This window comes from Peromyscus eremicus, chromosome 13 (genome assembly GCF_949786415.1).
Source record: "Peromyscus eremicus chromosome 13, PerEre_H2_v1, whole genome shotgun sequence".
Classification (NCBI taxonomy): Eukaryota; Metazoa; Chordata; class Mammalia; order Rodentia; family Cricetidae; genus Peromyscus; species Peromyscus eremicus.
The window spans coordinates 51,686,418-51,714,318 of NC_081429.1; the positions used below are offsets into that span (position 1 = coordinate 51,686,418).

Here is a 27,901-nt window from a genome sequence, read left to right on the forward strand (position 1 = left end):
ATGGCGACAGGAGAAACAAACCCTCCCGCCATCTCCCCAGGGCAAACCTCCCAAGGCAGGCGCTGTCAGAGACTCTGGGCAGAGGGTGGCTTTCTCAAGTGACTTTCTCTGAAACACTGGGGACAACTGAGCCTTCTTCTCAGGGAAGCTCCTGCCCGCTGCACCTTTCTGAAAGCCGTTGGCTGGGTCTGCAGGTTTCCAGCAGGTCCTGTGGATTTCCGCCTGGGCAGCTCAGCCGTTTGGGGATAAGCACAGAAGCCATGAGTCTGAAACGTCTTGATCTGGTGTAAAATGAACCCCGATTTTGTGCTGATGGGGTCTTGTTTCCCTGCAACATTATGGTTTCTTTAAGACTCTCACCTTGGGAGGGAACCACAGGGGAATGAATCTTTGAAAGAATTAAGGTAAGCTCTGGGAAGATTTTCCTGCGGGCTGTTTATAACCCAGATCCTTTTTTCTCCTCCCACCCCCAGCCCTCTTTCCCAAGCCACCCCACATGCCCACATCCCCCAAATCGAGGTCTCCCATGGGGAGTCAGCAGAGCCCAGCACACTGAGCCTAGGCAGGTCCAAGCCCCTTCCCACTGCACTAAGGCTGTGCAAGGTGTCACACCACAGGCACCGGGTTCCAGAAGCCTGCCCATAGACCAGGGACAGATCCCGATCCCCCTGGCTGGGTGCCCCCCAAATAGTTCAAACCAAACAACCTCCTGGATCCTTTCTTTAGCTCAGTAGCTCATAGCCAGCCCTCCCAGCCTTGAGGGAAACACCGGGGAGATAATACAGGAAAGGAAAACAGGGGGAAACACACAAACACACATAACACACATACCACACACAGCACACATGCACCACACACACATATCACACACACCAACACACACATACACACACACCACACACACATACCACACATGACACACATGCACCACACACAACACACATACCACACACAACACACATGCACCACACACACCACATACACACATCCCAGACACACACACAACACATACAACACAGAAACACAACACACACAACACACACATCACACACACACTACACACAAACCACACATGCATCACACACACACACCACACACACATACCACACACAACACACATGCACCACACACAACACACACAACGCACATCACACACACAACGCACACACATACCACACACAACATACATGCACCATACACACATTCAACACACACAACACAGAAACCCAACACACAACACAGACACACACCACACACACATACCACACACAAACCACACATGCATCACACACACACCACACACATACCACACACAACACACATGCACCACACACAACACAGAAACACAACACACACACACAACACACACAAACCACACATGCACCACACACACAACACAGAAACACAACACACACAACACAGACATACAACACACACACACACACACACACACACACACACGCACACACAGTAAATGACCTTTGTCAAAAGGCTCCCTGTGTGCTCCCTACCATCTCGCTTGTCTCAGTTCCGCCCGACACCCTCAGCCCCACCGCGTGATTTCCTAATAGCCCACATCTATGGCTCATCAGTTTTGTGTTACTGGCTTTAAATGCTTTGAATATGGTCCCAGCGGATGCAAAGGGAACTTTTTTTTAAAAAAAAGCAAATTAATAAATATCAAAGCATTTTTAGAATGAGGAAAAAGGAAACAAACATTTACCAATACAAAACTGGTTAAAATATAAATAAATGCATTCATAGACATTTACAGCGGAGGGCCAAGAAAAACGGGTGGTGATGAAGGGTGCTTGCTGAGCCCCAATGTGGCTCCAGTCAACCAGTGGCTCCCAACAGCCTGTAACTCCGGCTCCAGAATATCTACTGCTCTCTTTTGGCTTCTGTGGGTTCCTGAACACCTATGGTATACACTCACACAGTTAAAAAAACACATAAAATTAAAAATAAATCTTTTTTAAGTTTTAGAATTGCAACGATATGGAAATTGATCTCAGACTTATTTGAAAGATTGTTTTAAATTTGCTTTAAAATAATGATGTTAGAGGATTGAAATGGAGGGGGTGGGGCATAGGGTTAGTCACTTTGACAATTGTTAAAACTATGGGATAGGTGAGGTTATTATACTCTTTTCTACATTTGGCATATTTTTAAATTTCTTGACTGCAAAAAACTTAACACTTTTTAAAATAATGTCATTTTACATTCCTATATAATAGAAACTCAAGGCATTATCTTAAACAATGTATCCAAGGTGTAAATATAGTTTGCTTCTGTTTATGAAAAGCTTTGTAAATCTTTAGAATGCAGAAAATTCTGGAAGGCATTCCTTCAAATATTTTCAGTGGTCATGTTTGGATGTTATGGTTTTGATATTTTTTATTTCCTTGGTGTTTTCTGTTGTGGTTGTCTCTATAATGAGCTGCTTTTATCGTAATAACACATACACACACACATACAAATCAACCCATATTTCTTTTTTTTTTTTTTTTAGTAGAAAGAAAAATTTCTATGTGCAAAATAGTCGTTCACAGTGTTTGTCTCCATGTGCAGGCCGGGAGCTCCCCTAGGTCTTAGATGGGCACAGCAACGCAACCCAGCATGCACTGGCATGGGCAGGACTTTTATTATCAAGGCAATAGGCTCAGAAAAGAAGGTTTCCTGCAATCCAGTGTCTAATGTGTAAAGTCAGGCCCACTTGATTTCAAAGCACCCCCAAAACTGTCATAACATGTCATGAGGGGGACAGGCTACATAACCCTGACATTCTGACCCAATTTTCCCTCTTTAATACAAAGTCTCTTTCTCTTCGTAAGGTCGTATATGCCACAGGTTTGGGGGATGGGTACAGAGGCGGGTCTTGCTGAATGACAAGGACACCACTCATCCTGCTACAGGCTCATCAGATCTGTCAACTCCCTACATCAGGGTCCTCAGGAGGCGTACCTCTGGGGTCACCTGACAGCTGTCTTCTGTGCAGTAATCATGGTGGGGACTTGTTTTTAGTTCCCTTCTGCAATTCAGGCAGGTGGCCCGAATCGAGAAACAGGGAGATGCATTCATGTTCTAGCTGGAGAATAGGACAAATTTCCCAGGAAGTTCTGTGCGGGATCTGTTGTGGGGATCTCTCATCCTGCAGAGTGAGCTAATGTAAACCTGAGGAGGAACAGGCCACAGAAACCAAGGGAACGTGTGCTCCCAAATGCAATGTGCTACCTCTGTGACATCTCTGTCTGTCACCTGGAAGCCTGGGTAGCAATAGTTGAGCAAGGACTGTATAGTTGGATTAGTGGTAACTCAACTGTGGAAGATGTTTAACTGCTTTCAGGTCAGGTGGCAAGCTGTGAGGCATCCATCACTCTACAGGGAGAGCCTACATTAGCTCAACCTCTGCGATTGTTCTTCGGGCTGCCCCTGGATCCCTTCCCAATCTCTGTTTGCTTTGGTTCTGAGTGGTTTAACTCTGGTGTCTTCTCATCTCAGCCAGAGCCCCCGACTGAGCAACCAAGACTACATCTGACCCCGACCATGTATCATCCCAACCCTCTCATCTACTGCACCTGCTGGGACCCCTGGAACTTGGGACCACGGAAGCTAATCAAGACCCCTCATCCACTTCCAAAGACCTCCTCAGGGAAGCTTAAGTAAGAGTACACTGGGTTGAGCTAGGTAGAGGAAGTGACGGTTTCTTTTGAAGTCCTCCTTGTCTTTTAAGATTCCCCAGTCAAGAGCGCCACAAATTCCCCACAGGACAGGAAGCCCTGCTTTCCTGCCTTTCCGACCAGCCTGGCTGCTGCCCTGTTCTGGCAGACCTGTCTGACTCAACATTTCAATAAAGAAGGCTTGAGTCTGCAATTCTGCCGGTGTGTGTGTGTGTGTGTGTGTGTGTGTGTGTGTGTGTGTGTGTGACCCAAACAGAGCTTTGGTGGCAGCTGTCCCTCCTCAGGAACAATGGCTTTGGGGGTTACCCTGACAACCAGGACTTCTTGGAGATAGTAGACAAGAACAAGGAGGAGAGCTGAGGTCTTCAAGGCCTTCAGTCCTCATGACTCTGGTTGTCACGTCATTCTTTCCAGTTCGGAGTCACCATGGATATGCCCTTAATGGGGAGTATTGAGACGTATTTTTTAATTCCCAGTGTTTATTTATCACTTTCAGGCAAACTCTTCCTACACCAGTTTCAAGAGGACATAACTACCTCCAGTCCCAACCGATAAAACCTGTTGTTTCCCCAAAGTAAGTAACTGGGAGCTCCAGAGGATAGCCCCGCCCACACCCGTTTTGGATTTCTCCATCACTGAGGCCCTGTGCCAACAGATGCCTCAGTTACCCAGGGGTCTCTCTCTCTCTCTCTCTCTCTCTCTCTCTCTCTCTCTCTCTCTCTCTCTCTCTCTCACACACACACACACACACACACACACACACACACACACACACACGACCTCCACATTCATGCTGGCTTGTACTAATTTGCTACCAGAGATGTCAAAAATGTGCCAGAATCCATTGATTTTTTTTTCCCCCAAACCAAATCCATGGTGATTTCAGCTCAGAGGAGGAGAGGAAGCAGGGAGTGGCGGAAAGGACGTAGCCTGCAGAGGTGGGAAGGTGGAGGGGTGGGACGGAGGACGGAGGTTGTCAGGTAACCGACTGAGATGTAGACGTTCCTCCATCTGTACGTTCTCCAAGTGGGGCCAATGCAATCATGGAAGAGAATGTCAGTCAGAGAGAAGTGACCACTAGGGACATGGGAAGCCTCCAGAAGCTGGCAAAGGCAAGGCTCGGTTCTCCCTGGGAGCTCGAGAGTGCAGCCCCACCCACATCCATTGTAGACTGTCCATTCACTGAGGCCCCCTACCAGAGTGTTCCCCAGTTCCCCAGGATTCCCCAGAAGGTCAAGTAACCGGCCTAGGAGACCAAAGGTCAGAGGTGGCGCGACAGCTCTCATCCCCTGGGCTCGGCCTTTCAGCTGCTCCCATTGCTTTCTGAGCACATCCTTCTCTTGCAGAGACAAAGCCCAGACAGGAAAGCCGGGGGAGAGCAGCAAACTTCCTCCTGTGAGTAGAAATGGGGAAAGGACCGGAAGAGCATTTATCTAGCACCTACTGTGTGCGAGCATGGGGTTTTTACGCACTCACTCTGCCGAATCTTAACAGAGAGCCTTGGAGCAATTCTCCTAGTGTTAATGGTGCACATTTTATGTAGCTGGTAAGCGGCCGAACTGTAACTAACCCCAGCTACTCTCTCTTGTTTATGTAAGTCCCTGGGGGAAAGCAGATGGTGCTTGTTCAGGCTACGACTCATGCCCCAATACAGGAAGCCCTCTGCCATAGTGGGAGCCGCAAATCCTGAGGCAGGGCCTGTCAAGGCACCTAAAGCCAGCAAAAGCAAAGACATGGGCCTCAGAGCGTGAATCGCCATGGTTCTGACATAGGCGTGAGACCCAGTTATATTTACACTTTAGAAAATGCACTTTCTCGTAGGACATTCTGGCTACTTTTTATTTTTATCATTTCACCATCCCCACCCCCACCCCCCTTCCTAAACAAGGACCACACAGTCCTTTAAAGGGCACCATTAACGGCCGGGAACAAATAAGCAAAGAGAATCACCGTTAGATGGAAAGGTCTGGAACATTGGGGGCGCCAGAGCGAAAGCAGAGACCCGCTGGGACAGTGGTGTCTTGAGAACCCAAGCATAAGATGGTCCATGATGGGACAAGGCTTAAAGGAAGATGAGGCAGAGATGCCAGTTAGGAGGTGGCCACCATGGCCGGGGTGACATGTGGTACTGCAGAGCGGTCTGCACACGTCTAGAAGCTGTGATCATATCCACGTTAGCCAATGACGGCCAGGATTCAGTCCTGGCAGCTAATGAAGGAAGAGGATGAACTCACCGCATCTGTCTGCACCCACACTAACCATCTCCTTGTATCTTGTTTTGTTGTTCTTCCCCCTTACAAAAGCCCCTTGGAGGCGATATTATCGCCATTTTTCTGAAGAGGAAACTGTGTCACAGAGATGTAAAGTAGCTCCAGGGCCAAATATTTTAAAAAATTGGCCTGTCCAATTCCGAAAGTTGAACAGCTCCCACAATGCCCAGCTGCTGGCCACAGTGGAGGATGGGGAGGGAGGGGGAGATGGAGTGGTGTCGAAGGATCAGTTGGAACTGCTGAGTTTGAGGGGCCGGGGCCGGGGGAGTTGGGATTGGATCTGGGATTGGATTGGAGGGTAGTGGCTGGAGGAGGTACAGAAGGGCGGTGGGCCCTGGATCTCAGCACCGTGTCTCTGTGTGTAAGACGTGAGGAAGCCCACAGCAGGGGGAGGAATCCCAGCTTCTCCAGGCTCACCGTTTCTCTTTGCCTTCCGCCTGGAGACCCAGGAAGTGATTGACGTGTCACCTGGCTATAAACTCGTTCGAAATCGAGAACAGATTTCGGTCACCTTGGGAGATGAGATGTTCAGTAGGAAAAAACACTCAGAGTCGGACATCTTGAGCAAAGTCAAGTTTTCCAGGTAAAGTCTTTGGAGCAACACGAGTTTCTCAGAGCTGGCTCTGCCCGGCTACCCAGCCCAGCCTGGCCCCAGTAAATACCCGATATCCACGTCCAGGTCGCAGGTCCCTGCTCAGAAAACAGCCCAGCTAGCATGACTTACACTAAAGAGGAAAGCACTCCCGCCAGGGAGAGACAGGTGAAATATTCAAAAATAGTCTGCATTCTGAGTGTGGGAATTAAGAGCAAAGCCAGTTTCTGGAAGACTGGAGTATGCATCTCATTCTCCATTATAAGTGATCCAAAAATGCCCATGGCTCTGGGAGATGCAGTTTGGAAGGTTCTGGCACCAGCCATTGCTCTTTCTCTGAAGCCCTCCCCTTTTGTGACACTCTGATGTCATGCTCGTACCCATACGTTTCAATTCTACCTCCCAGACCTCTCACTCACGTCTTCCGTTTCCCCGCTATCCTTCCTGAATTCAGGCCTCTCACTCCTTACTGTAGTACTAGATGGCTCTCCCAGTGTCTCCTCCATCCAGCTTTAGTCTGCTGTGAGAAATATTGTTCTCAAGACACAGTGGCACACACCCTGTGTCAGAGTCCAGCTCTGACCTGTCGAAGGGTTCTTGAGGGGAGGAGAGAGGAATGAGGAAGTATTAGAAACATAGAAGGAGATGATGAGAAAAACAGAGACACAGGATAGCTTTGGGAGGGCCCTGGATCAATATCCAGCTGCCTCGAGATTTATTCTAATGGGCTTTTTTTTTTTTTTTTCCGAGACAGGGTTTCTCTGGGTAGTTTTGTTTTTTTTTTTTTTTTTTTTGGTTTTTTCGAGACAGGGTTTCTCTGTGTAGCTTTGTGCCTTTCCTGGAACTCACTTGGTAGCCCAGGCTGGCCTCGAACTCACAGAAATCCGCCTGGCTCTGCCTCCCGAGTGCTGGGATTAAAGGCGTGCGCCACCACCGCCCGGCTCTCTGGGTAGTTTTGTACGCCCAGCCATACATTGTGCTTTGATCTTGAAAGAGTGAGGTCTTTTGCCTCTCCCCTGGGCAGTGTATAAAAAGCCCATTAGAGCCAGGCAGAATGAGTCTTCCCAGGCTTTCCCATTTCCTAACCCTCTGCACATCTCCCTCTTGCATTCAACTAGCGACAACCAAACTCCGCTCAGTGTCTGACACACTCACTCTTACTTCTCTTCTGCTCAGCAGGACACCACACTGCCCTGATCACTTCCAGCTTGTAGCTGGAAGTTTTCTCCAGTCCCCCCCCCACACACACAGTCCCGTAGTCACTTATAAAATAATCAGTCAGAAGCTTATATTAATTATAACTGCTTGGCCACTAGCTCAGGCTTATTACTGACTAGCTCTTACACTTAAATTAACCCACAGTTCTTAATCTATGTTTTGCCACGTGTTCTGTGTCTTACCAGTCTGCTGGCATGTTGTTCCTTTGGTGGCAGCTGGCGTCTCCTCTCTTCTGCCTTACTTCTTCCTCTCTCTCCAGTTGGAATGTACCGCCTAACCTTATTCTGCCTCAGCATTGGCCAAACAGCTTTATTTGTCAACCAATCAGAGCAACGCACATTCACAGCACACAGAATGACATCCCACAGCACCAGCTAGCTCCCCTTAAGGTCCAACCACCCCACTATGAAATGCCTTATTCAGGACCACCCTCCACCGCTGCATCCCCATGCCATAGTGGTGGAGGAGGCACAAGGCAGACCTGGGTTAGGCAGCCTGGGGTCTGGCTGGCATGAATAACGCGCTCTGGTGGTGACAGAAGTGCTTGTCCCGCAGGACTGATATCATTTCGGACCTTGAGGAGCAGATCTCCGAGTTGACAGCAATAATAGAACAAATGAACAGAGACCACCAGTCTGCCCAGAAGCTAGTGAGTGATCCTGGCATTGACCACACCCTCAGGACTAATGCTTTCAGGGCACCTGCGTGCCAGGCCACGAGACAGGCACTTCGCTGTAATGAGCCATGCTATCCAGGCACAGGACTCCGCAAAGAGGACAGTGCACTGAGCAGTATTTCTCTGCCTGCATCCTCGTCCATAACTAAAAACTCAAAGACGTTCCATTCCAGAGGTTCTCCGGGTGCCTCTGGGTATGTGGTGACACTGTCTTCTCCACACTCGGGTCACTGATTACTCCCCCTCTGGCCTTTGTCGTGGATACAGCTGCAGAGGTTGCCAGGCTCTTGCTAACGACCCCAGCATGGAGGATGTTGTGCAAAAGCTTCTAGGAAGCCCCCCCAGGCGTCCACTCTCTGTTACCCTTAAGCTCTCGGTGCCCATTCTTCAGAAGCAGCTGGAGTCCTTTCAGTCTTGATGTGGTTTTTTTAAAACAGGTGACATTTTTAACATATTGGTCATCAGGTCCAGTTTGATCCCTTTTCCCCCAGCTCAGACAGGTGTACCTGGTGACCAGGCTGGAATGACAGACCAGAGCCTTACTCAGGAGCATGCACCCTGGTGTTACTGAAGTTAAACCTGTGAAGGCTCCACCTCCCCAAAGCAGCCTCTCAGGCTGCTTGGTCCCAGGCTGTCTGCATCTGACAGTGAGCTGCCTCCTGACCAGGCTGAGACCTTTCCCACCTCCAATCTGTTATCTTGTTACTCTGCCAGTTCAATGGCTTCTACCAAAGGGAAACTGAGGTCTGAGAAACTTAATCCTCTGTGTAAGGTGATGGAGCTTCAGGCAAATTCACGTTTGACCCTCCAGCACAGGCCAATGGAAGGCAGCTTTAGAGACTGGCTTTATTGGGGGGCGGGGGGTGTCTTGAAAATAGTACTACTTGTGAACAGCCCATTTGTAGTGTGACCTTCAAGAGGTCTCGGTGTGGCGTTCAGGATGACAGTGGGATGGTGGTCAGGGATAAGACGTTTTCTAGAAGAGTTATTAACACCGCAGACAGACAGACAACCGCAGGCAGAGACTCTGAGGAGTTCATGCCCCATTGCCTCAGCGAGCTGGGACTCTGAAGAAGAGCCCGGCCCACAGTATGGAGGAGAGTGTTTTTCTCAAAGGAGCCTGCAGCCAAGACTCCCCAGCTGGAGGCAAGGAGGAGAGTGAGGGGGGAATCGGTTCTTTGTGACTCTGCCAGCCAAGCCTGTGGCTAAATAAGTGACCGCCAAGTGTGAAGGAACAGGGGGTACCCGGCCCGGTGACAGGCCCCACCGTGATTAGGCAGGGGACCGTCAGCAGCCTCACCCTCGCTCAGTGTGTGCCCTCCGCACTGCGGAGCCCACCCAGGAGAGACTGAGGCACGCACCCCCTCTGATTGGAGGGGCTGCGGAGATGCCGGTGAGAGCCGGCTGGAGCCCCCTGTGACACGCTGTTAACACCGGCCCCGTTTCCAGCTCTCCCAGGAGATGGATGTCCGCTGCACTGAAATGAAGCAGAAGTTTGAAAATGAGAACAGGTAGGCTTCCTGGTGCAGGCCGGTGTGCGAAGCCAGGGCAGGGTTCCAGTCCCCTGGGGGGACCCCCAGGGGTGCCAAGGGCAGCTCAGGGCCTGGGGGAGGAGCAGAGCAAGTCCGAGGGAGGGCGTGAGAAGGAAGGGTGTCGTCCGTGCGGGGGAAGACAGCGCCCCTGGTGGCCATCCACAGCCACTTATTTATAACTGCTTTCTGACTGTTTCTTGAGAACAACTTCAGGTTCTTGACAAAATGAGAGAATCTGAACTCTGAACACTGTGCACAACCGCCGCATTATAGAACCAACCCGTGTTGTGTCAACAGATGAGATTTTAAAAATGCTGTTCTGCCTCCAAAGAGAGGGAAATCTCCTCAATTGTTGACGGCACGGAGAGAAGGGAGGGTGTGATGCTGAGCGAAACAAGCCAGGCAGAGGCAAATGAATGTGTTCTCGCTTGTGCTGGGAGCCTAAACCGCACAGAAAACAGAACAGGGACAGTGTTTCTTAGGCTAGCCCGTGAGAGGTGAGGGTCCACGTGTACACAGTTTGGGTCGGTGCTTCCAACACCTGAGGACCTGGGTTTCCTCTCTAGGACCCGCGCGTGATAGAAGGAGGAGACTGAGTCCCTCCAGTTATCCTCCAGCCTCCATGCATGCCATGCATGCCTGTGTGTGTGCGCACACACACATACCATACAAACACACACACACACACACACCATACATACACACACCACACACACACCATACACACACTATACAAACACCATACACACACACCACACACACCATACATACACACAACCATACACACACTCACACATACACACACTCACACATACATACACTCACACATACACACACTCACACATACACATACACACATACATACCAAACATACACATACACATATATACCATACATACACACACATACACACATCATACACACACACATCATACACACACACATACACATACACATATATACCATACATACACACACATACACACATCATACACACACACACACCATACACACTAAATAAATGTAATGAAAATGTTTTAAAGTGTATAAAAATCTCAGACTGGAGAAATGTTTTTCTTTTGGTTTTCCGAGACAGGGTTTCTCTGTGTAGCTTTGCGCCTCTCCTGGAACTCACTTGGTAGCCCAGGCTGGCCTCGAACGCACAGAGATCCGCCTGGCTCTGCCTCCCAAGTGCTGGGATTAAAGGCGTGTGCCACCACCGCCCGGCTGGGGAAATGTTTTTCAAAGAGCTTTCCAGGCCTTAGAATAGTAATGATATTGTACGCTTCATTTTTAATGAGTACATTTTAAGGCTGGCGAGATGGTTCAGTGGTTAGGAGTACCTACTGCTCTGGCAGAAGGCCTGAGTTTGGTTCCCAGCATTGGTGTGGTGGCCCACAACTGTCACTCCAGTTCCAGGGGATCCAACACCTTCTGGCCTCTGTGGGCACTACACTCTCATATACAAACACACACGGAAACAAAATTAAAAACCAAAAACAAAAACTTTTTTAAAAAGAAGTGAATTTCAAATATTTTCACCAAAAAGAAAAAAGAAAAGAAATTAACCATTGAGTTGATGGATGTGTCAACTAGATTGATTCAATTATTACACATTGTACTCATAAATTAGAACAGCATGTTTTACGCTGTAAGCATCTGGAATATAAATCATCATTTAAGCAAAACTGAAATCCTAGCCGAGACAGCACCCTATATGAGCCACAGCATTTTACATATGCAGTGATGTGTTTATTTGTTTCATTATTTTTTTTAGCAGTTCAAAGTTTACAGCAAAATTACTAGAAAGGTACAGCGTGCCCACACACCCCTTCTGCTCCTTCCTATAGCCTCCTTCATTTCCAGCGTCCCTGAAAGATGGACATTTGTCACAACTGATGCACCTGCATTGATACATCATTGTCACACGCTTGGGGGCCACTCCTGGTGCAGAACGTTCTGTGTGTGTGTGTGGACGTGTATTCACCGTGAGTGTTGCACGTAGTGGTTGCACTATTACCTTGATATATACTCCATTTACTGGCCCCTTCCCAAGGCAATGCCTAGAAACCACTGATTGGTTTATTGTCTCCTGCTTTTTCTCGCCTGATGTTGGAATAACATAGCGTGTAGTCTTTGCAGATCAGCCTTTTTCCTGTAGTGATACGTGTTTGTTTCTTCCATCTGACTCACGGCCTGGAGACTCTCACTTTGACGCCCAAACACTGTCAGCATAGGAATCCTGGGGCGAGGCCGAGGCCCTTGCCCAAGCTCTGTGACTGTAGGAAATGTCTCACTCTGGATAGAAGCCAGGAGAATGCTCCAGGAAGTGAGAGCCCCACCTCGATGAGAATGGGTGTGTGTGTGTGTGTGTGTGTGTGTGTGTGTGTGTGTGTGTGTGTATGTGTGGTCAGTGCAACAGCTCAACTCTGGACTTCTTTGTAACTGTGTGTGTGCACACTTGGTCACAGTGTGCCAGGCACCGTAGATGACCACTTTTGGAAGTCCGTTCTTTCCTTCCACCATGGCTTCCGGGGATCAAGCTCAGTTTCTTAGGTACCACGGCAAGCGCCTTTCCCTGTTGAGCCGACTTGCCACACCGGATCTCTCTTCACCCTTTGTCCCACAGCGATCTCAAAAAGGCTCACAAGGTGGAGCTTGAGAAGTTAGAGAGCAGCTACAAAGAAGCCTTGAAGGTGGAGAAGGCACAAGCCCAAGAGAAACTAGGTACCGCAGGCCCTGGGAGGAAGCCTGGGAAAGGTGCCGAGTCCCGGCCCATGGCCATGGTTGGCACAGCCCGATGTCTAAGATTTCCTTTCTGAAGCTCAGGGGGATGCGGGTGACTGAGAATGACACAGGAAGGGGGGGGGGGGGCTATGTCCTTGCTTTTCTCTGAAAATCTGCTTTAATCCGTGAAGCGAGAATGTGAACTATTTTAAGTGCATTTTAAAGTTCTAAAATTATAAAATCATTATGACTTCTTCAGGTTTTCTCACATGTAAAATGGCAGTATTTTAGTACATCCTAATGGACATATTGTTTTTGCAAGACTCCGCGGTGGGTAGGGCTGTCCTGACTGGATCTCACCTCTTACACGGCCCTTGGGAAGAGCAGTGTGTGCATCCTTCAGATTCTGGGATTATAGACTAATGCCCACAGAGAGGAGAAACTCTACACTATAGAGTCTATAATCCTTTATTTTAAGTTAGTGTCTTGTTTATACTTCGCTTGTGTTCTAATTTCCTATAGAGAATGTGTGGTTTTCAGAACCATGGTGAAGGGATAAATGTTACTAAAAGGACAAACAGACGCATACATGTGCTGGGAGGTGTTGCTCTTCCCCACAGACAAGGATTTACTCCCGGGGGGGGGGGGGTCTTACTAAAATGGCTGAACAGAGGATGTGAGTTCCAGTATCTCTGAGAAACATTTGTCAAAAAGTACCAGGCCCCTCCTCCATCAGTCGGGTCAGGCAGCATCAACATCTGGGGTTTTAATACGCTTCCAGAGGGACTGGGGAGTCATACAAAGGATTTCATCACCTCAGGAAGAGCTCGGGTGTGGTGCTGAGGAGTTCACATGAGATTTGGGGAGTGTGCCTGGCAGAAATCGTAATGCCGTTGTTTTCTTTTCTTCCAGAGGAGATGGGCAAAGAATATAAGTATCTGAAGAACATGTTTCACATGTATCAGGTGAGAGCCTCGGAGCTGTGTGGGAGGTTCTGAGAGGACAAAGCTCATTCCTGGCTGACAGCCTGGGGCTGAATCCCGATCTGTAGAGATTCTAACATTTCTTCCACCACACGGTCACTATCACTACTGTACCCAGCAGGAAGCTTCCATGCTTGACAAACCGGCCATGCAAATCTGCAGAGCCTGTTGAAAGAAATGTTTGTGGTCATCAAAGTAACTGCTGTTGACTGTTTTTCAGAACGGAAGAGGAAGAGGGCTAGGGCTGGAGAGATGGCTCAGCAGTTAAGAGCACTTGCTGCTCTTCTAGATGTGGGAGACCAGCTCCTACTCCCCGACTCCACCCCCAGTACTCTTGAGGAGAGAGGGATAAGAGATTTAGATAAAAATATAGAGTGGAGAGAGACAGATAGAAACACAGGATAGCCTCAGGAGGGCCTGGATCAATATCCACTGGCCCCTTCTGTCTCTTCTAAAGGGCTATTTATAGGAATGCCAAGGGGTGGAGCAAAAGACACCCCCCTCCCCCAGCACAGACAAGTGCAGACCCTTCCAAACACCACCCTGTAATGCAGCCCTGCTGGGTAAAGCAAGCTCAGATCTCACGAGGAAACCTCTGTGGGCCTCCACATCCAGAGGACCCAGATTCAGTTCCCAGCACCCACATGGTGGTCCAAAACCATGTGTAACTAACAGTTCCAGGGGATCCAATGCCCTCTTCTGACCTCCCACAGGCACCAAGCACAGTGCACAGACATACATGCAGGCAAAACACTTACACACATAAAACAAGTAAATCTGGGGTTTTTTTTAGTGGAAATAACCACCACCAACACCACCAAAAAGAATTGTCACTCCCCAGAGGTAACCCCTACAAATACCTGCACTGTGTCTTAACTTTAACTGAGACTGTGGTAAAGCAAATCTATGTGCATTTTTGTATCTTCTTCTCACTGGGCATGTTAGTGCCTTTCCCTCCTTTCCTGTTCCTGCGATCCTAATGAACACACCTCTGGGATCTCACTGTCCCCTTCCCGTTAGCCATGAGCTATTTCGATCGCTTGCTGAAACAGAAAATAGCTCTTTGAACATATTTAATCCTAGCAGTGGAGGGCTGGTCAAAGGACTGAACATATTTAAGGCCTTTCACAGATTTGGCCACATTACCATCCAAAAGGCTGTCTCATTCTACCTCCCATGAGCTCAGCATGGGTGTCGTTTCAGAAGACAGCCCGTTCTAGATTAATAATTCATGTGGGAGAGCCCAGCTCACGGTGGGTGGGTCCACCTCTGGGCAGGTGGGCCTGGGGTGTATATAAAATCAGGCTAGACAAGTCATAGGAGCAAGCCAGTGAGCAACACTCCTCCATGGCCTTTTCGCCAGTTCCTGCCTTGAGATCCTGCGCTGACTTCCCTCGGTGATGGGATGTAACGTGGAAGTATAAGCCAAATAGACCCTTTCCTGCTCGAGTTGCTTTTGATCGGAGCAATAGACCACGAAATAGGACAATTCCCCAAACCTGATGAAGTCCCAGAGTTGGAGCCCTCTTACAGGGAGGTGCAGAATTGGATGGAAGTCAGATCCAGCTTGGCAAATGCTGTTCGCAGATGGCCGCTGACCCCGGGGCTTATCCTCGCTCTCCACTGAGCTTAGCTGGAATTGTTTGCCTTCAGTATCACCCACACAGGGGCCCTCAATGAGGCCCCAGCACTGTGCTGAGCACCGGAGGGTGCAGTCACAGTCTCGGCGGGGTCCCCATGCTGTAGCTCTTCTCATAGCGCCCCTGCGCCTCCACAGGACAGCATTTACGATGAAATGGAAGATAAGTGGTCAAAGCGGAAGGCCGAATGGGAGAAGGATGAGAAGCTGGAGCGGGAAAAGATCCTGTTACAACAGAGTGAGTACCGCAGAGGCCACCGAACAAAAGAAGCCCGCTGTCAGTCTCGACCTTGACTCTAGGGGCCCTGGGTTTACCAAGGGTGAAAGGCCAGAGGCTGAACTTTCTGAATGAAGGGTGCCTTGAGTTACTAAGAAAGACGGACAATGAAGGCAAGGCTTTTTTTTTTTTTTTTTTTTTTTTTAATTCCAGACACATGAATCAAGGGATCTAAAACTTTCGTGTTCGCCCATCATGGGCTGGAACAAATATGGGAATTGGAACCTCTAAAGAAATATAGAATCGGGCGGCAGTGGCACACACCTTTAATCCCAGCACTCGGGAGGCAGAGGCAGGCGGATCTCTGTGAGTTTGAGGCCAGCCTGGTCTGCAGAGCGAGATCTAGGACAGCCAAGGCTGTTACACAGAGAAACCCTGTCTCGAAAAACCAAAGAAAGAAAAAAAGAAAAAGAAAAAAAGAAGAAATATGGAATCCTAAAATTCCAGAAAGAATTCTTGAATTAGAATTAAGTTATTCAGTGTGTATGTGTTGGGGGGGGGGGGAGGATGGGGAAAGAGCAGTCTTATCCTGACAGTCTGTGTCCTCCACATCTCCTACAACAGAAGCCATGACTGGTAAGTATTTTCAGTATTTCTAACACTTGGCTAGAGCTTAGCTCATACAAAGCACTCCATACTTGTGGCTCTTACCCGCTGAGCTTCCTAGGAAAGGAAATAGGAAGATGCAGACATTGTTACTGGGTCTAGAGGTCTAATGGGGACAGGTGTGAGCCTTCTACACACCCAGTCCGCATTCTATGCCAACTCCATTCACTGTACAGTTATTGGTTAAAATCCAATCGGTCACTTAAGTGCAAAGGCTTCTGGGAAAGTCAGCTCCCCTAGTAAGGACTGCCCAGGCGCAGCAGCAAGAGGACGGTGGAGTCGAACCTGGGAATGAGATCTGGAGTTATATCTGTTTAGGGCTTTGCCTGGAATACTGCAGCACCAGAAGAGTACCACAATGGAGGGGAAAAAAAAAAAAAAAGGCCTCCGTCAGGGTGCAACCCCAGTTAGGTTTACATCATGTAGCCCAGACTAGAGTTACTGGGTCAGCCCAGAGACACCCACCCACCCATCCCTGCAGCTGGACACTGAAGGAATTGTGTTTGATCTTTCTGTTTGGTACCAAGGCTCTACCGCCAGGTCTTCCAGTCCTGGGAACAATGAACCTACCTCTGCCCTGGGGCTAGGCGTGAACTTTGATTATGAACAATGTGGCTAGCCAAGAGCTTTAATGAAGAAGATGCCTGAGAAAGCATAGTCATTACTCCAGCAGAGAAAACAGAACAAGCCGCAGCTAGAAACTGAACCACACACCGAAGAACTGAGATACTGCCGTGGCTATAAGAACTGAGATAATGCGTGTGGCTACTGTTGCAGCCCACAGGAGGAGGTCCCTCTCCCCAGCTGAGGGTCGGAGCTCGCAGCCCGAGCTGAAAGGTCCTGAGCTTGAGTCAAATACAGAGTTTCAGTTGTTCTGGCTTTCTCTCTGGCCCGCTTTCCCCACGTTTATACACAAACCTGCTCTGTTCTCTCCTCCACAGAACATAAGATAACCAAGAAGTTTGAGTTAGAGTCGGAAGAAGAAAAGAAGAAAATGAATGACTCCTTCAGCGCCCTCTTTGAGAACTTCACTCGTGAGAAAGAGGTAACAGGATGCTCACAGCTGAGGGTGTGGTCCAGGTGGTGCATGCAGCTGAGCCCGCTGAGTCTACACCCTTAGGTGACTTCTTGTCCCCAACAGACATGCGCCTCCTTGTCCAACTTCCCTGGAAATACATGCAAAAAGAATGGCGGCTATAGTTTGCTTTTGGTGGCTGTGATAAATCCTGACTGAACACCATTTGAAGGAAAGGGATTTATTTCATCTTGCAGGAAATCAAGGCAGGAACTTTAGGAGAAACCGCAGAGGAACACTGCTTACTGGCTTTCTTACTTACTGAACACTTTCATGTTCAGCTGCTTTTCTTACACAGCCCAGACCCACCTGCCTAGAGATGTTACCACCCACCACAGGCTGGACCATCCTACATCGATTGGCGGTCGAGAAAATGCCCCCTAGGCGTGCCCACCAGCTGACCTGATGGAGGCAATCCCCAAATTGAAACCCACTCAAGTCCCTCTGGGCTGTGTCAAGTGGACAGCTGAAGCCAAGTAGGAGAATGATCACCCTGGGGTCCTTTGTAGCCAGGCACTCTTACCACAGGATTTGGGGAATGAAAGTTACGATTAGTAGGAAATAGCAGTACACTAAATACGTAAAGCCTTTAAAGTTCCATGGTTTGCCGACGTTGCATCTCTGAATGCCACCCCAGCCCTTTCTATAGATGAAGGAAAAGACATTAGTGTCAACTAGGCAAGTCAATTTGGTCATGTACCACTCCTAGTAAATGAAAGTAGCTACCTAAAATCTAAAGTAAGAGACAATACAAACAGCTGCTAGACAGTAAGAAAGTTCTCGACTAGATTTTCCAAACAGATGGACACTGACTAAGCAGAGATGTGTTAGTGTCAGCCCCAAACACTTCACATGCCTGGTCCCTAAGCTTTGGGGTACACTAAAGGATTGCTGGCAGCGGATGTCGTCACATTAGCGAGGTAGAACTCTGTAACCGTGGTCACCATCAGCCAGCCAGAATGCCTCCCAAGCAGGACAGAGGACCATTCTGGGATCAAGTCTGAGGCATCACCCCTAAATCTACAGGCTGTAAGCTTTCTTACATTCCTCCATCCTTTTGGTGCAAAATGAAGAGTTTTGCAATATTTGGGATATTTTGAATATTTCATTCGTGCGCGTGTGCGTGTGTGTGTGTGTGTGTGTGTGTGTGTGTGTGTGTGTGCACATTTCTAACCATCATGCTAAGTCCTCTTCCATTTCCATCACACCCGCCCCAGAAGACAGCTCTTTTGGTTTCTACCACCATGGACTAGATTTATCATTAGTTTTTGTGTCGTTAAAAAAAAAAAAAAACACAACTGTTGGTTTTGTTGTGGTAGCATAATTTATTTAAAAAATAAACACAAACACAGTTGATAATCATCCTGCAAAGTGTCAAAATCAACCTTAAAAAGTCTATAAAAACTAAATGTAGACAATATCCTCCTCAGTGAACCTCTAAGGATAATGAGGACACCATGACAAAAACTGGTGCTTGTCAATCCTCACACAACTGAGCAGGTTTTTAACATTCTGATTTTTAAGTTTAAATAGCAATACTATTTTCCCCACACACTGTCTCTGAACTTCGCCCAGTTTCAAGGCAAGGCTCGCTTTGTCCTTATGAGCCATCAGAGATGAGGGTGACTTGGGCATTCCTCTTTCTGACAGACCCTTCGCTTCTTTGGAAGGAGCCATACGGATGGGCTTCTGTGGAGCTGAATCTGTCACAGTGTGATGGCCAGAGAAACTCCATTTTATGCTAGGCGGCCATCTTGGTACCCACTAGCCATTTGTGTCTTCTGACCCAGTTCCTCAAAGAGGAGTTTCCAGTAAGCCTGACTCAGTGACCCCCACCCAGAAATGGACAGCCAGGACCATCTGCTTGTTATGATATGACTAACTGCTTTCTGGCTTCTGTAACCTGCTTGTGCAGCCCATCAAGGACTGTTTGGAGGTTGCCTTGGCTACCTAATCTTGGCAGAGCGGAATAGTTCCTGGCTTGCTTGTGCAGACACTCATGGTCTTCTTGTGGTTTGCACCTTCAAAAGTCCTTCTCTCACTTCCCTTTGCATGGCAATCTCATTTGGCTCAGAGATTGTTGTCTTGCTAGCAATATCAACAAATTTAGCTAGTTATAATCCGGATGGAGTTTGTGGTCTTTTTTTACTGGGGTCTCAAACTCCGTAACAACCGGCTGGCTCGGGAGCAGGGTTCCACAATGAAGACCTGTGAGCCTTCAGTTGGCTTTCTGGGGCGCACTGTAGCTGGATTTAGTTTTAAGCCTTACCTTCCAGCCTTACCTTAACTCCTCCACTTCCCCTCTCCTCCTCAACTTGGTTTATCATTTATTTTTCTCCTCCATTTCTCCCTTCCCTCAGCTGCTTTTCTCACACTTAATATTTTCCTTTGGCCTTTCTGTGCAGACATTCTTTCTCTGGTTTCTTCACTGATTTTTCTATTAATGGAATTTATTTTTAATATTTATTACTATCAAGCCAGGCATATAGTGCACACTTTTAATCCCAGCACTCGGGAGGCAGAGGCAGGAGGATCTCTCTGAGTTCGAAGCCAGTCTAGTCTACATAATGAGTTCCAAGACAGGCAGGACTATAGAGAGAGACCTTGTCTCAACGAAACCAAATGTATATTAACATCTAGTAACAGTTGTTTTCTTTCTGTGCTTTCTGGTCATTGTTTCTCCTGTGCCCATTCCTATGCCTCTCTTTAGTAATTACCTTTTTTCATGTCTCTCTCCTTCCTTCCCTTTCATAGTTGATGAAATTCTGCCCCAAGTTTTCTCTTAGGACAGCCCTGTTCCTTCTTCTCAACAGACCTCACTTCCTGTGGGGTCAGGGTGCTTTGTGGAAAGCCCCTGCTTCTGTCCTGATCATCCTCTGTCTGGGTGCAATCCCAGGAGCCCGCCAGCTCTACAGACTCCCATCTCCATCACTGAATCAGCCTCTTCTCTGCCCCCAGCCTTCCTATCCTTCACAGCAGCATGGAAGGATCGCTGCCCCTGAGAGGTGGGCTAGTGAGTGCTCGGATATCACCCCCACCTCCAGCCTCAGGCCCACCCTCAGAGGGGGGGCATCATGAGAGCAGTGAAAGACCCAGGAAGACCAGGACAATGCTGGGCCCACATCTGCTCAGGAACCTGTGTAGATGATTGGTTGATAAATAAAACATTGATTGGCCAGTAGCCAGGCAGGAAGTATAGGTGGGACTAGCAGAGAGGAGGATTGAGAGAACAGGAAGGCAGAGAGGAGGAGACACCAGCCTGCTGGCCAGGGAGGATCATGTAGAGGCAGCAGGTAAAGCCACGGAACATGTGGTGACTTAGATTAACAGAAATGGGCTGAATATAAGAGTAAGAGCTAGACAATGATAGGCCTGAGCTAATGGCCGAGCAGTTTAAATAATATAAGTGTCTGTGTGTTTATTTTATAAGTGGGCTCCGGGACTGCCGGGGCTTGGCAGGACCCAGAGAGAAAAACTCCAGCTACAGGAACGGTTGAGGGGAGGAGAGAAGGTGAACACACCCCTCTGCACCTCTGGCCCAGCAAGCTCAAACTAGCCAAGAAACAGTGCTGCTAGATTTTCAGGTTTTAAAAATTAAAACTGTATGGCTATGCCCTTTTATGGATAGCTTTTCCCTCAAAATAACATCAATGAAATTGACTCTTTTGGTTTTCATATTCATAAATTCTGTTTGTAAAGGTGTTTTAAGGCACATCTCTCTCTTAGCCGAACTCCAGCTGATGTGTAACCCAGGATGACCCTGAGTTCCTGCTCTTCCTGCCTTGGCCTTCCTACACAGGATTACAAGCAGGAGACCACATGCAGCTGTCCCTTTGTAGAAATGTCATGCAGTGTGTTTATTGTTTTCCTGGTTTGGAATATTGGGATTATCTCCATTTATTGGCTTTTAAGCAAAGCATCTATGAACATAGATATGTGTTTCATAGATAAACGCTCTTACTTATCTTGAAGTACTATTAGAGCTCCAGGGAACATATAGGAAATTTGTGGTTTCCACAGTAGAGTGTTGTTTTACTCTTGGATCTTAAATAAGTGAATTCTGACTGCACCAAATCCTCCACGATTAGTTCACTCGGTCTTTAATTACGGCCATTCTAGTGGCTGTGCAGTGCATTTCACTATTTTTTCAGTTTCTCAGATGACTGAACACATTGGCCAGTTTTTCAGATTGGGGGAGGGTAGCACTGATATATTACTACCTTCTTTGATGTGTCTGTTTAACTCTACATCATTTAAAAGATATGGATGCAAATATTATGTATATATAAGTTGCAAATAATAACTTCCAGCCTAAGGGTTTGCTTTTTCATTTTGCAAATGTTATCTTTCAATGTGCAGAAATTTCTAATTTTGATGAAAGACAAATTGTCAACCTTTTCTTTCTATAATTAAAAGCCTTTTCTGTAATGCCCTGCAACACTGTTGCCAATCATCAGACCATGAATATATCCTCTTTTTAGAAGCATTATAATTTTAACATTTCTGAGTCTATGATCCATGTTGGATAATTTGTGTGTGTGTGTAGAATGATGCAGAGGTCGTAGGTCATTTTTCTATACGCATATACAATTATTCCAGCATCATTTCTGAAAAAAGAAATTTTCTTTCCTCATTGAGTTGTCTTGATGTCCTTGGAGTAAAGGACAAGGTTCTGTTTCCCATTCTGCTTAACCATTTATCTACACTCAAGCCAACAATCGTTGTCTTGGTTCCATTTAGAACCAGTTAGTACAGGTAGTTTGACTTTGCTATTGCTTTTTTGTTTGTTTGTTTGTTTTCTTTTCTCTCCTGTTATTTTATTTATTAGCTTTGGTATTGTTTTCCAAGGTGACTTTTACTTCCTTTATCATTTTGTATTTCTGTGTAAATTTTAGAGCTTATGTGTGTGTGTGTGTGTGTGTGTGTGTGTGTGTGTGTGTGTGTATAGCATGAATCTTAAAAGTTCTTATTAATAAAATCAAACCTGAGGCCAGGTATTGGGGTGAACTGGAAGATCAGAGAATCAGAACAAGCCACAGCTGCCTCACCTCACCAGTTCCTCAGCTGGTCTTGTTTCCTCAGACTGGAGGCCTCTGAGTCCTCATCCAGAATGAATCTCAGCTGAACTGTGCTGCTCAAACCCTAAAAGCATAACCAGCCAAATGCTTCTAGTTTCTGGTCTTCACGCCTTATATATCTTTCTGCTTTCTGCCATCACTCCCTGGAATTAAAGGTGTGAGTCACCATGCCTGGCTGTTTCCAATGTGGCCTTGAACTCACAGAGATCCAGAGGGATTTCTGCCTCTGGAGTGCTAGGATTAAAGGCGTGAGTGCCACCATTTTCTAGCCACTCTATCTAGTGGCTGTCCTGTTCTCTGACCCCAGATAAGTTTATTAGGGTGCACAATATTTCGGGGAACACAATACCACCACATTTGTGTGTGTGTGTGTGTGTGTGTGTGTGTGTGAGAGAGAGAGAGAGAGAGAGAGAGAGAGAGAGAGAGAGAGAGAGAGAGAGATATCTCATATATATATATACATATATATGATAAAGTTAAATAAGATACTTCAAAATGCCACATCTCCATTGATAACGCCTAAGTTCAGGAGTGTTATATTCCTGAATCCTCTGGTGGCTTCTTAGTTCTCTAAAAGAATATCCAGAACCACGTGCTGACTTTTCCAAATAAAATTGTTTTTAGGAGCTCATGAAACAACTTGATGACGCTAACTTGCAAATACAGGAGCTGAGAAAATCCAAGGAGGTAAGCATTTCCACGAAACTAGTGTCTTGCAAATGATACGCTCTCAGGAAAATGAAATGCAATTTTACCCAAACCAGTAAAATTAATGGAGCACCTAAATCTAAGTGTTGGACCCAGTAAGTCAAAAGAAATCTTGAACTGTATGTAAAACAAATGCAGCCCCCCTGAGAGCAGGCTGTGAACAAATACAACTGCGGGGTCATCGATGTTGAAAAACTTCCGTGTCTAGCAAAGCTTAAAACACAGGACTTTGGATTACAGACACCATGTTCTTCCCTCTGAACCCTGAGTCTTCCAAACGCCTTCTGCAGAACTTTGTCCCTAAGCCCCTCCTCTGGGTGTACCTTACACATGGTGGTTTCTACAGGGCTCCCTTCTGCTGGGACACACAAGGCCATTCGTGAAGGCAGATGGAAAAAAAATCTATTAAATAAGAGTAATTTGTGTTTCCCTTTTCCCTGAAAAGTTACTGTGTATCCAGAATAGACATGCCTGAGATAAAGATTAGCCACTGCACAGGCATCATGAAGAAATCTTACCTTCAAGCCCAGGCAGGGCCAGCAATGTAAGGGTCAATCAAACTACAGCATCCTACAAGTAAAGGGGTGGCCCCAGACCAGGGAGCCCTAATGCATCCTCCGAGCAGCTACTGTGAGCTTCTCTACTAGTTCCGTCTAGGTATCATTTCTGAGTCCGTTTCCAGCCTGATTTATTTCTCTGCCAGCCGGCTGAGCTTTCAGTGGGTGCTGGTCATGGCGTAGCTTACCTTGTTGGGCACTGAATATGTTTATGTTTTGTTAAAATTTAAACTTTCAGTGCTCACAAACCGTGTTCTGGGATGCACTCACGCGGTTTGGAAACAGTCTGATCCTTTGGAGTCTGGCTAGTCGGAGTTCAAGCTTGGTGTAGAGCAACCCCTTCTGAAAGGCCTCTGCGCTTCAGCTGTGCTCCAGCCTGGCTGCTGGGACTGTGAATTACTCTAGTCTGTGTCGTCTGAGGGTTGTTCCACCCGCTCCCTTCTCCCCCTCAATTCATCTCCTTTACTTCCGCCTTCCATCACTCCACTCCAAAGTCCCTGGACTACTTCTTGGTTCTTTAAAGGGACAGAACGCCCCTACCCTGAGGGGTCTTTGCCTTTGATAGTGTGTCTTCCCAAATATCCCTTTCCCAGAGATTTCCATCTCAAGCTTTTCCCCCCTCTTCTGGTCTTTACTCAATGGCAGCCTCTCGGGAGTCACTATTTCATTTAAAGGCTCAGCTCTCTGTCCCCACACTTCTTTTTCTCTGTTTTGCTTTTTTACATAAATTTATAATCATCTAAGCAGATAAATTCAGTGAAAGAAAGCCTTTTGGTATGTTTTCCTTCCTTCCTTCCTTCCTTCCTTCCTTCCTTCCTTCCTTTCTTTTTTTTTTTTTTGGTTTTGGTTTTGATTTTTCAAGACAGAGTTTCTATATGTAGCTTTGGAGCCTGTCCTGGATCTTGCTCTGTAGACCAGGCTGGCCTCGAACTCACAGAGATCCTCCTGGCTCTGCCTCCTGAGTGCTGGGATTAAAGCCCGGCTCCGTATGTTTTCTTTACCATTAATTCGTAATTCCTAGAATAGTACCTAGCACACTACAGGCTTTAAATACACATCAGTTGAACCTTGAACGGATAAATAATGAAAGAATACAAATGTGACCTGGAATAGGGCTGTGTTCAACACAGATGCGGTCCGTGATGGCACATGTCCAGTTCACACATCACGGGAAGATGCATGCTATGCGGGAATTTCTCTAGGGGTCTGAGGACACAGGGGGACTCAGTGGGCTGAAACCTGGGGAAAGAGACCAATCGGCTTCACATCTTTGGCCTTGTCAATGCCTGAGGAGAAATGCACATTGTAATTGCTGCGTGCTGACGGTGAGGTACTGTGAAGGTGGCAGGTTGGAAGAAAGCAGTGTAGTAGAGCTTCTTGGTCCCTTTATTCTTGTTGTTGCTGTTTTTTGTTTTGTTTGTTTGTTTGTTTTTGAGACAAGGTTTCTCTGTGTAGTTTTGGTGCCTGTCCTGAATCTTGCTCTGTAGACCACCAGGCTGGCCTCGAACTCACAGAGATCCGCCTGGGTCTGCCTCCTGAGTGCTGGGATTAAAGCTGTGTGTCACCATGCCAGGCGGAAGAAGATACACTTATGATAAAATATAAGCATGATATCTTTCCTTCAGAGGAAAGAACCATTCATTAGCCCCATCGGGGATGGGTACACTCCAGCGACAGGCCAGCAAGGGTTGTGGTGTGGTGTTTGGTATTTGGATACAGACGGGTATCTCTGAATCTTAGAACATGGGCAAGGACAGATGGAGTTCCACCACCTGACATAATGAAAGAAGTTGGTGTGTGTAGAGAGCAGAAAGACAGGCAGAGCGCCCTGAGGACAACGTCAGGAACATTGTCTTCTGTGCATGCGTGTGTGCACACATGCAACAACATCAATAAAAATCAAATATTAAATTTTTAAAAGAAGACACAAAGTTGGGAAAGAGGTGGATCTAGTTAGGGGGAAAGTGGGAAGTTAATATGATCAAATGCATTGTATACATGTATGAAATTCTCAACAATTAATAAAACTATTATATTTTAAAAAGAAATCTTTAGCCAGGTTGTAGTGGTGCACGCCTTTCATCCCAGCACTCGGGAGGCAGAGGCCAGCAGATCTCTGTGAGTTCAAGGCTAGCCTGGTCTACAGTTCCATAACAGCCAGGGCTACACAGAGAAACTTTGTCTCGAAAAACCTAGATAGATAGATAGATAGATAGATAGATAGATAGATAGATAGACAGACAATAGGTAGATGATAGATAGATAGATAGATAGATAGATAGATAGATAGATAGATAGATAGGATAGACAAACAGACAGACAAAAATAAACGAACTATGTAGTGACCGGCTGGTGACGGCCGTGACTACCCACTGGGACTCTGATGAGGGCTGCTTTGGCAGCAGTGACAGTGAGACTCAAGAGCAGGATACAGGCGGCAGACAAAGAGAAGTGTGGACCTGTCCGCACGGTGACTGCTAGGCTGGAAGTGGTACAAGAGAAAGCAGCCGACGTTGGCACACTGCTTCTACCCCGAGCATCCTGTCTCGGGGACACGGCATCAGCACGGTGTCCTGAGGCAGCTTCCTCTTGTGCAGATCCTGGAGGCTGAGTTGCAGGCACAAACTATCGTTCTGGAGACACTTAACACGAACCTTTACCACTGCCAGCTGGACCTCCAGAGAGAGGTGAGTCCTGGCTAGAGAGAGGCCCCGGGCCGGAGAGGAAGCCAGAGCACAGTGCTGTTCTGCCCAAGAGCCTTGCCCCACGGGCTCTGGGGGAAGACAGCCATTCAGATTTATCTTTTAGAAAGCTATAGTGGGAAATCTGGAGAAGCTGATGCAGACGAAGCTGGTTGAAGCTGAGGAAAAGTATAAGTACACCATACAGCTCCTGACCGAAGAAAACACCTTACTCAGGTACGGGTGCTGCTGCTCAGGGGGACTTGGCTGAGTTACCTCTGAGAGGGGGAGGGTGTCCAGGTGAGGACTAGGTCAAGACAAACCAGGGACTCCTGGAGGATGCCACAGTCCTGATCATTTTGGAGGAGGTGTGGGGCTGGACCTGCACACATGCCATGGAGGTAGTTTGTTCATCTGAGGTGGGCAGTTTGTCTGTTATGTATCTAGACTTCGCTCCCCTGGGTCTGTTTTTGTATAAAACACAGGATATTTGCCTATGGATTTTTGAGCTGCTTTGTCCTGTGACTAAGGGTTATTTTTCAGAGTTCAGTGGGTTTTTTTTTTGTTTGTTTTTTTGTTGTTTTTTTTTTTTGGTTTTTCGAGACAGGGTTTCTCTGTGTAGCTTTGCGCCTCTCCTGGAACTCACTCTGTAGCCCAGGCTGGCCTCGAACTCACAGAGATCCGCCTGACTCTGCCTCCCGAGTGCTGGGATTAAAGGCGTGCGCCACCACCGCCCGGCAGAGTTCAGTGGGTTTTTAACTCTCAGATTTGGCATTTCTGGTTCCTGTTGAGACCAGCTGCCCATCAGAACCACTATTCCCTGAAGGGGCTTCTTTTTTAAAATTATATATTTTATCTAGAGTGTGTTGTGTCTCTGGAGGTATATATTTAAATGCATAGATGTGAGGGTGTCAGATCCCCTGGAACTGGAGTTACAGACAATTGTAAGCTACTGTGTGGGTGCTGGGAATTGAACCCAGGTCCTCTGGAAGAACATTCAGTGCAACCACTGAGCTATCTCTCCAGCCCCTCTTAAACCACCAAGACAGAAGATAAGTTACCCAACAGTTTCCATTGGGAATATGATCACCCAAACACCACGTTTCACCAAATTTAAAGCAACAGCGTGATGAGAGGCTGCTTCCTCGGGCGGGAAGAAAGCCACATTTCTCCGCAAATACCCTACATCCCCTCTGCCCTTTGAGGCTACAGTGATGCACCATCCTTTTTACAGGCAGAAGATCAAGAACGAGGACATGTCTGAAGAAAGATCTGAGAAGTCGGCCTCTGCTACTCCTAGTGTGTATGAGTCTGACTTTCCTGAACCCAGCAGCAACAGGAAGTAAGCGTGGTAGATGAGGAACTGTGCTCCGCGGCTGGAGCAGCCGCCTTGCCGCCGCCCTGTGGAGCTGTGGACTCCAGCAAGGTTTTCTGGAGAGATGCAGATGGGTTGTGTTATGGCTTTATTTTTTGTCTTTTTTTACAATTTGCTTTCTTCAGAATGATTAGAAATGTTTGAATTCTTATCTCAATTATATCGTGACTCTTCTATGAAAACGGATGTCCTCTGTCCTGGATTTGGACCTTCTGTGGGTCGTACGC

At 47.3% G+C, this 27,901-nt stretch overlaps 1 protein-coding gene across 3 annotated transcripts; it reads left to right on the top strand.

Moving 5' to 3' along the window:
• On the top strand, window positions 1–27,775 carry Flacc1 (flagellum associated containing coiled-coil domains 1). Of its 3 annotated transcripts, none has more exons than XR_009382500.1 (15): window positions 1–404; window positions 3,502–3,662; window positions 4,177–4,254; window positions 5,027–5,075; window positions 6,394–6,533; window positions 8,316–8,409; window positions 9,886–9,947; window positions 12,598–12,695; window positions 13,608–13,660; window positions 15,456–15,555; window positions 17,142–17,245; window positions 22,978–23,040; window positions 26,216–26,305; window positions 26,414–26,536; window positions 27,534–27,644. XR_009382500.1 is itself a non-coding variant. In XM_059277951.1 (15 exons), the coding sequence occupies exons 2-15, from the start codon at window positions 3,547–3,549 to the stop codon at window positions 27,643–27,645; spliced, it is 1,269 nt and encodes a 422-aa protein (XP_059133934.1). In that variant the 5' UTR covers window positions 2–404; window positions 3,502–3,546; the 3' UTR covers window positions 27,646–27,775. The 3 variants fall into 3 exon arrangements, 2 of the variants coding, with proteins under 2 accessions (XP_059133934.1, XP_059133935.1); XM_059277951.1 differs by having other exon boundaries at window positions 2–404; window positions 26,427–26,536; window positions 27,534–27,775; XM_059277952.1 differs by having other exon boundaries at window positions 2–404; window positions 6,400–6,533; window positions 26,427–26,536; window positions 27,534–27,775.
• The last annotated feature ends 126 nt before the right edge of the window (window positions 27,776–27,901 follow it).

Excerpts from the sequence above, each read along its gene's own strand:
- Flacc1 (XM_059277951.1), top strand. The coding sequence starts at position 3,547 with ATGTATCATCCCAACCCTCTCATCTACTGCACCTGCTGGGACCCCTGG. Across the intron at positions 3,663-4,176 it reads ACCTCCTCAGGGAAGCTTAA|GCAAACTCTTCCTACACCAG; the intron begins GTAAGAGTACAC and ends TATCACTTTCAG. Across the intron at positions 6,534-8,315 it reads AGCAAAGTCAAGTTTTCCAG|GACTGATATCATTTCGGACC; the intron begins GTAAAGTCTTTG and ends CTTGTCCCGCAG.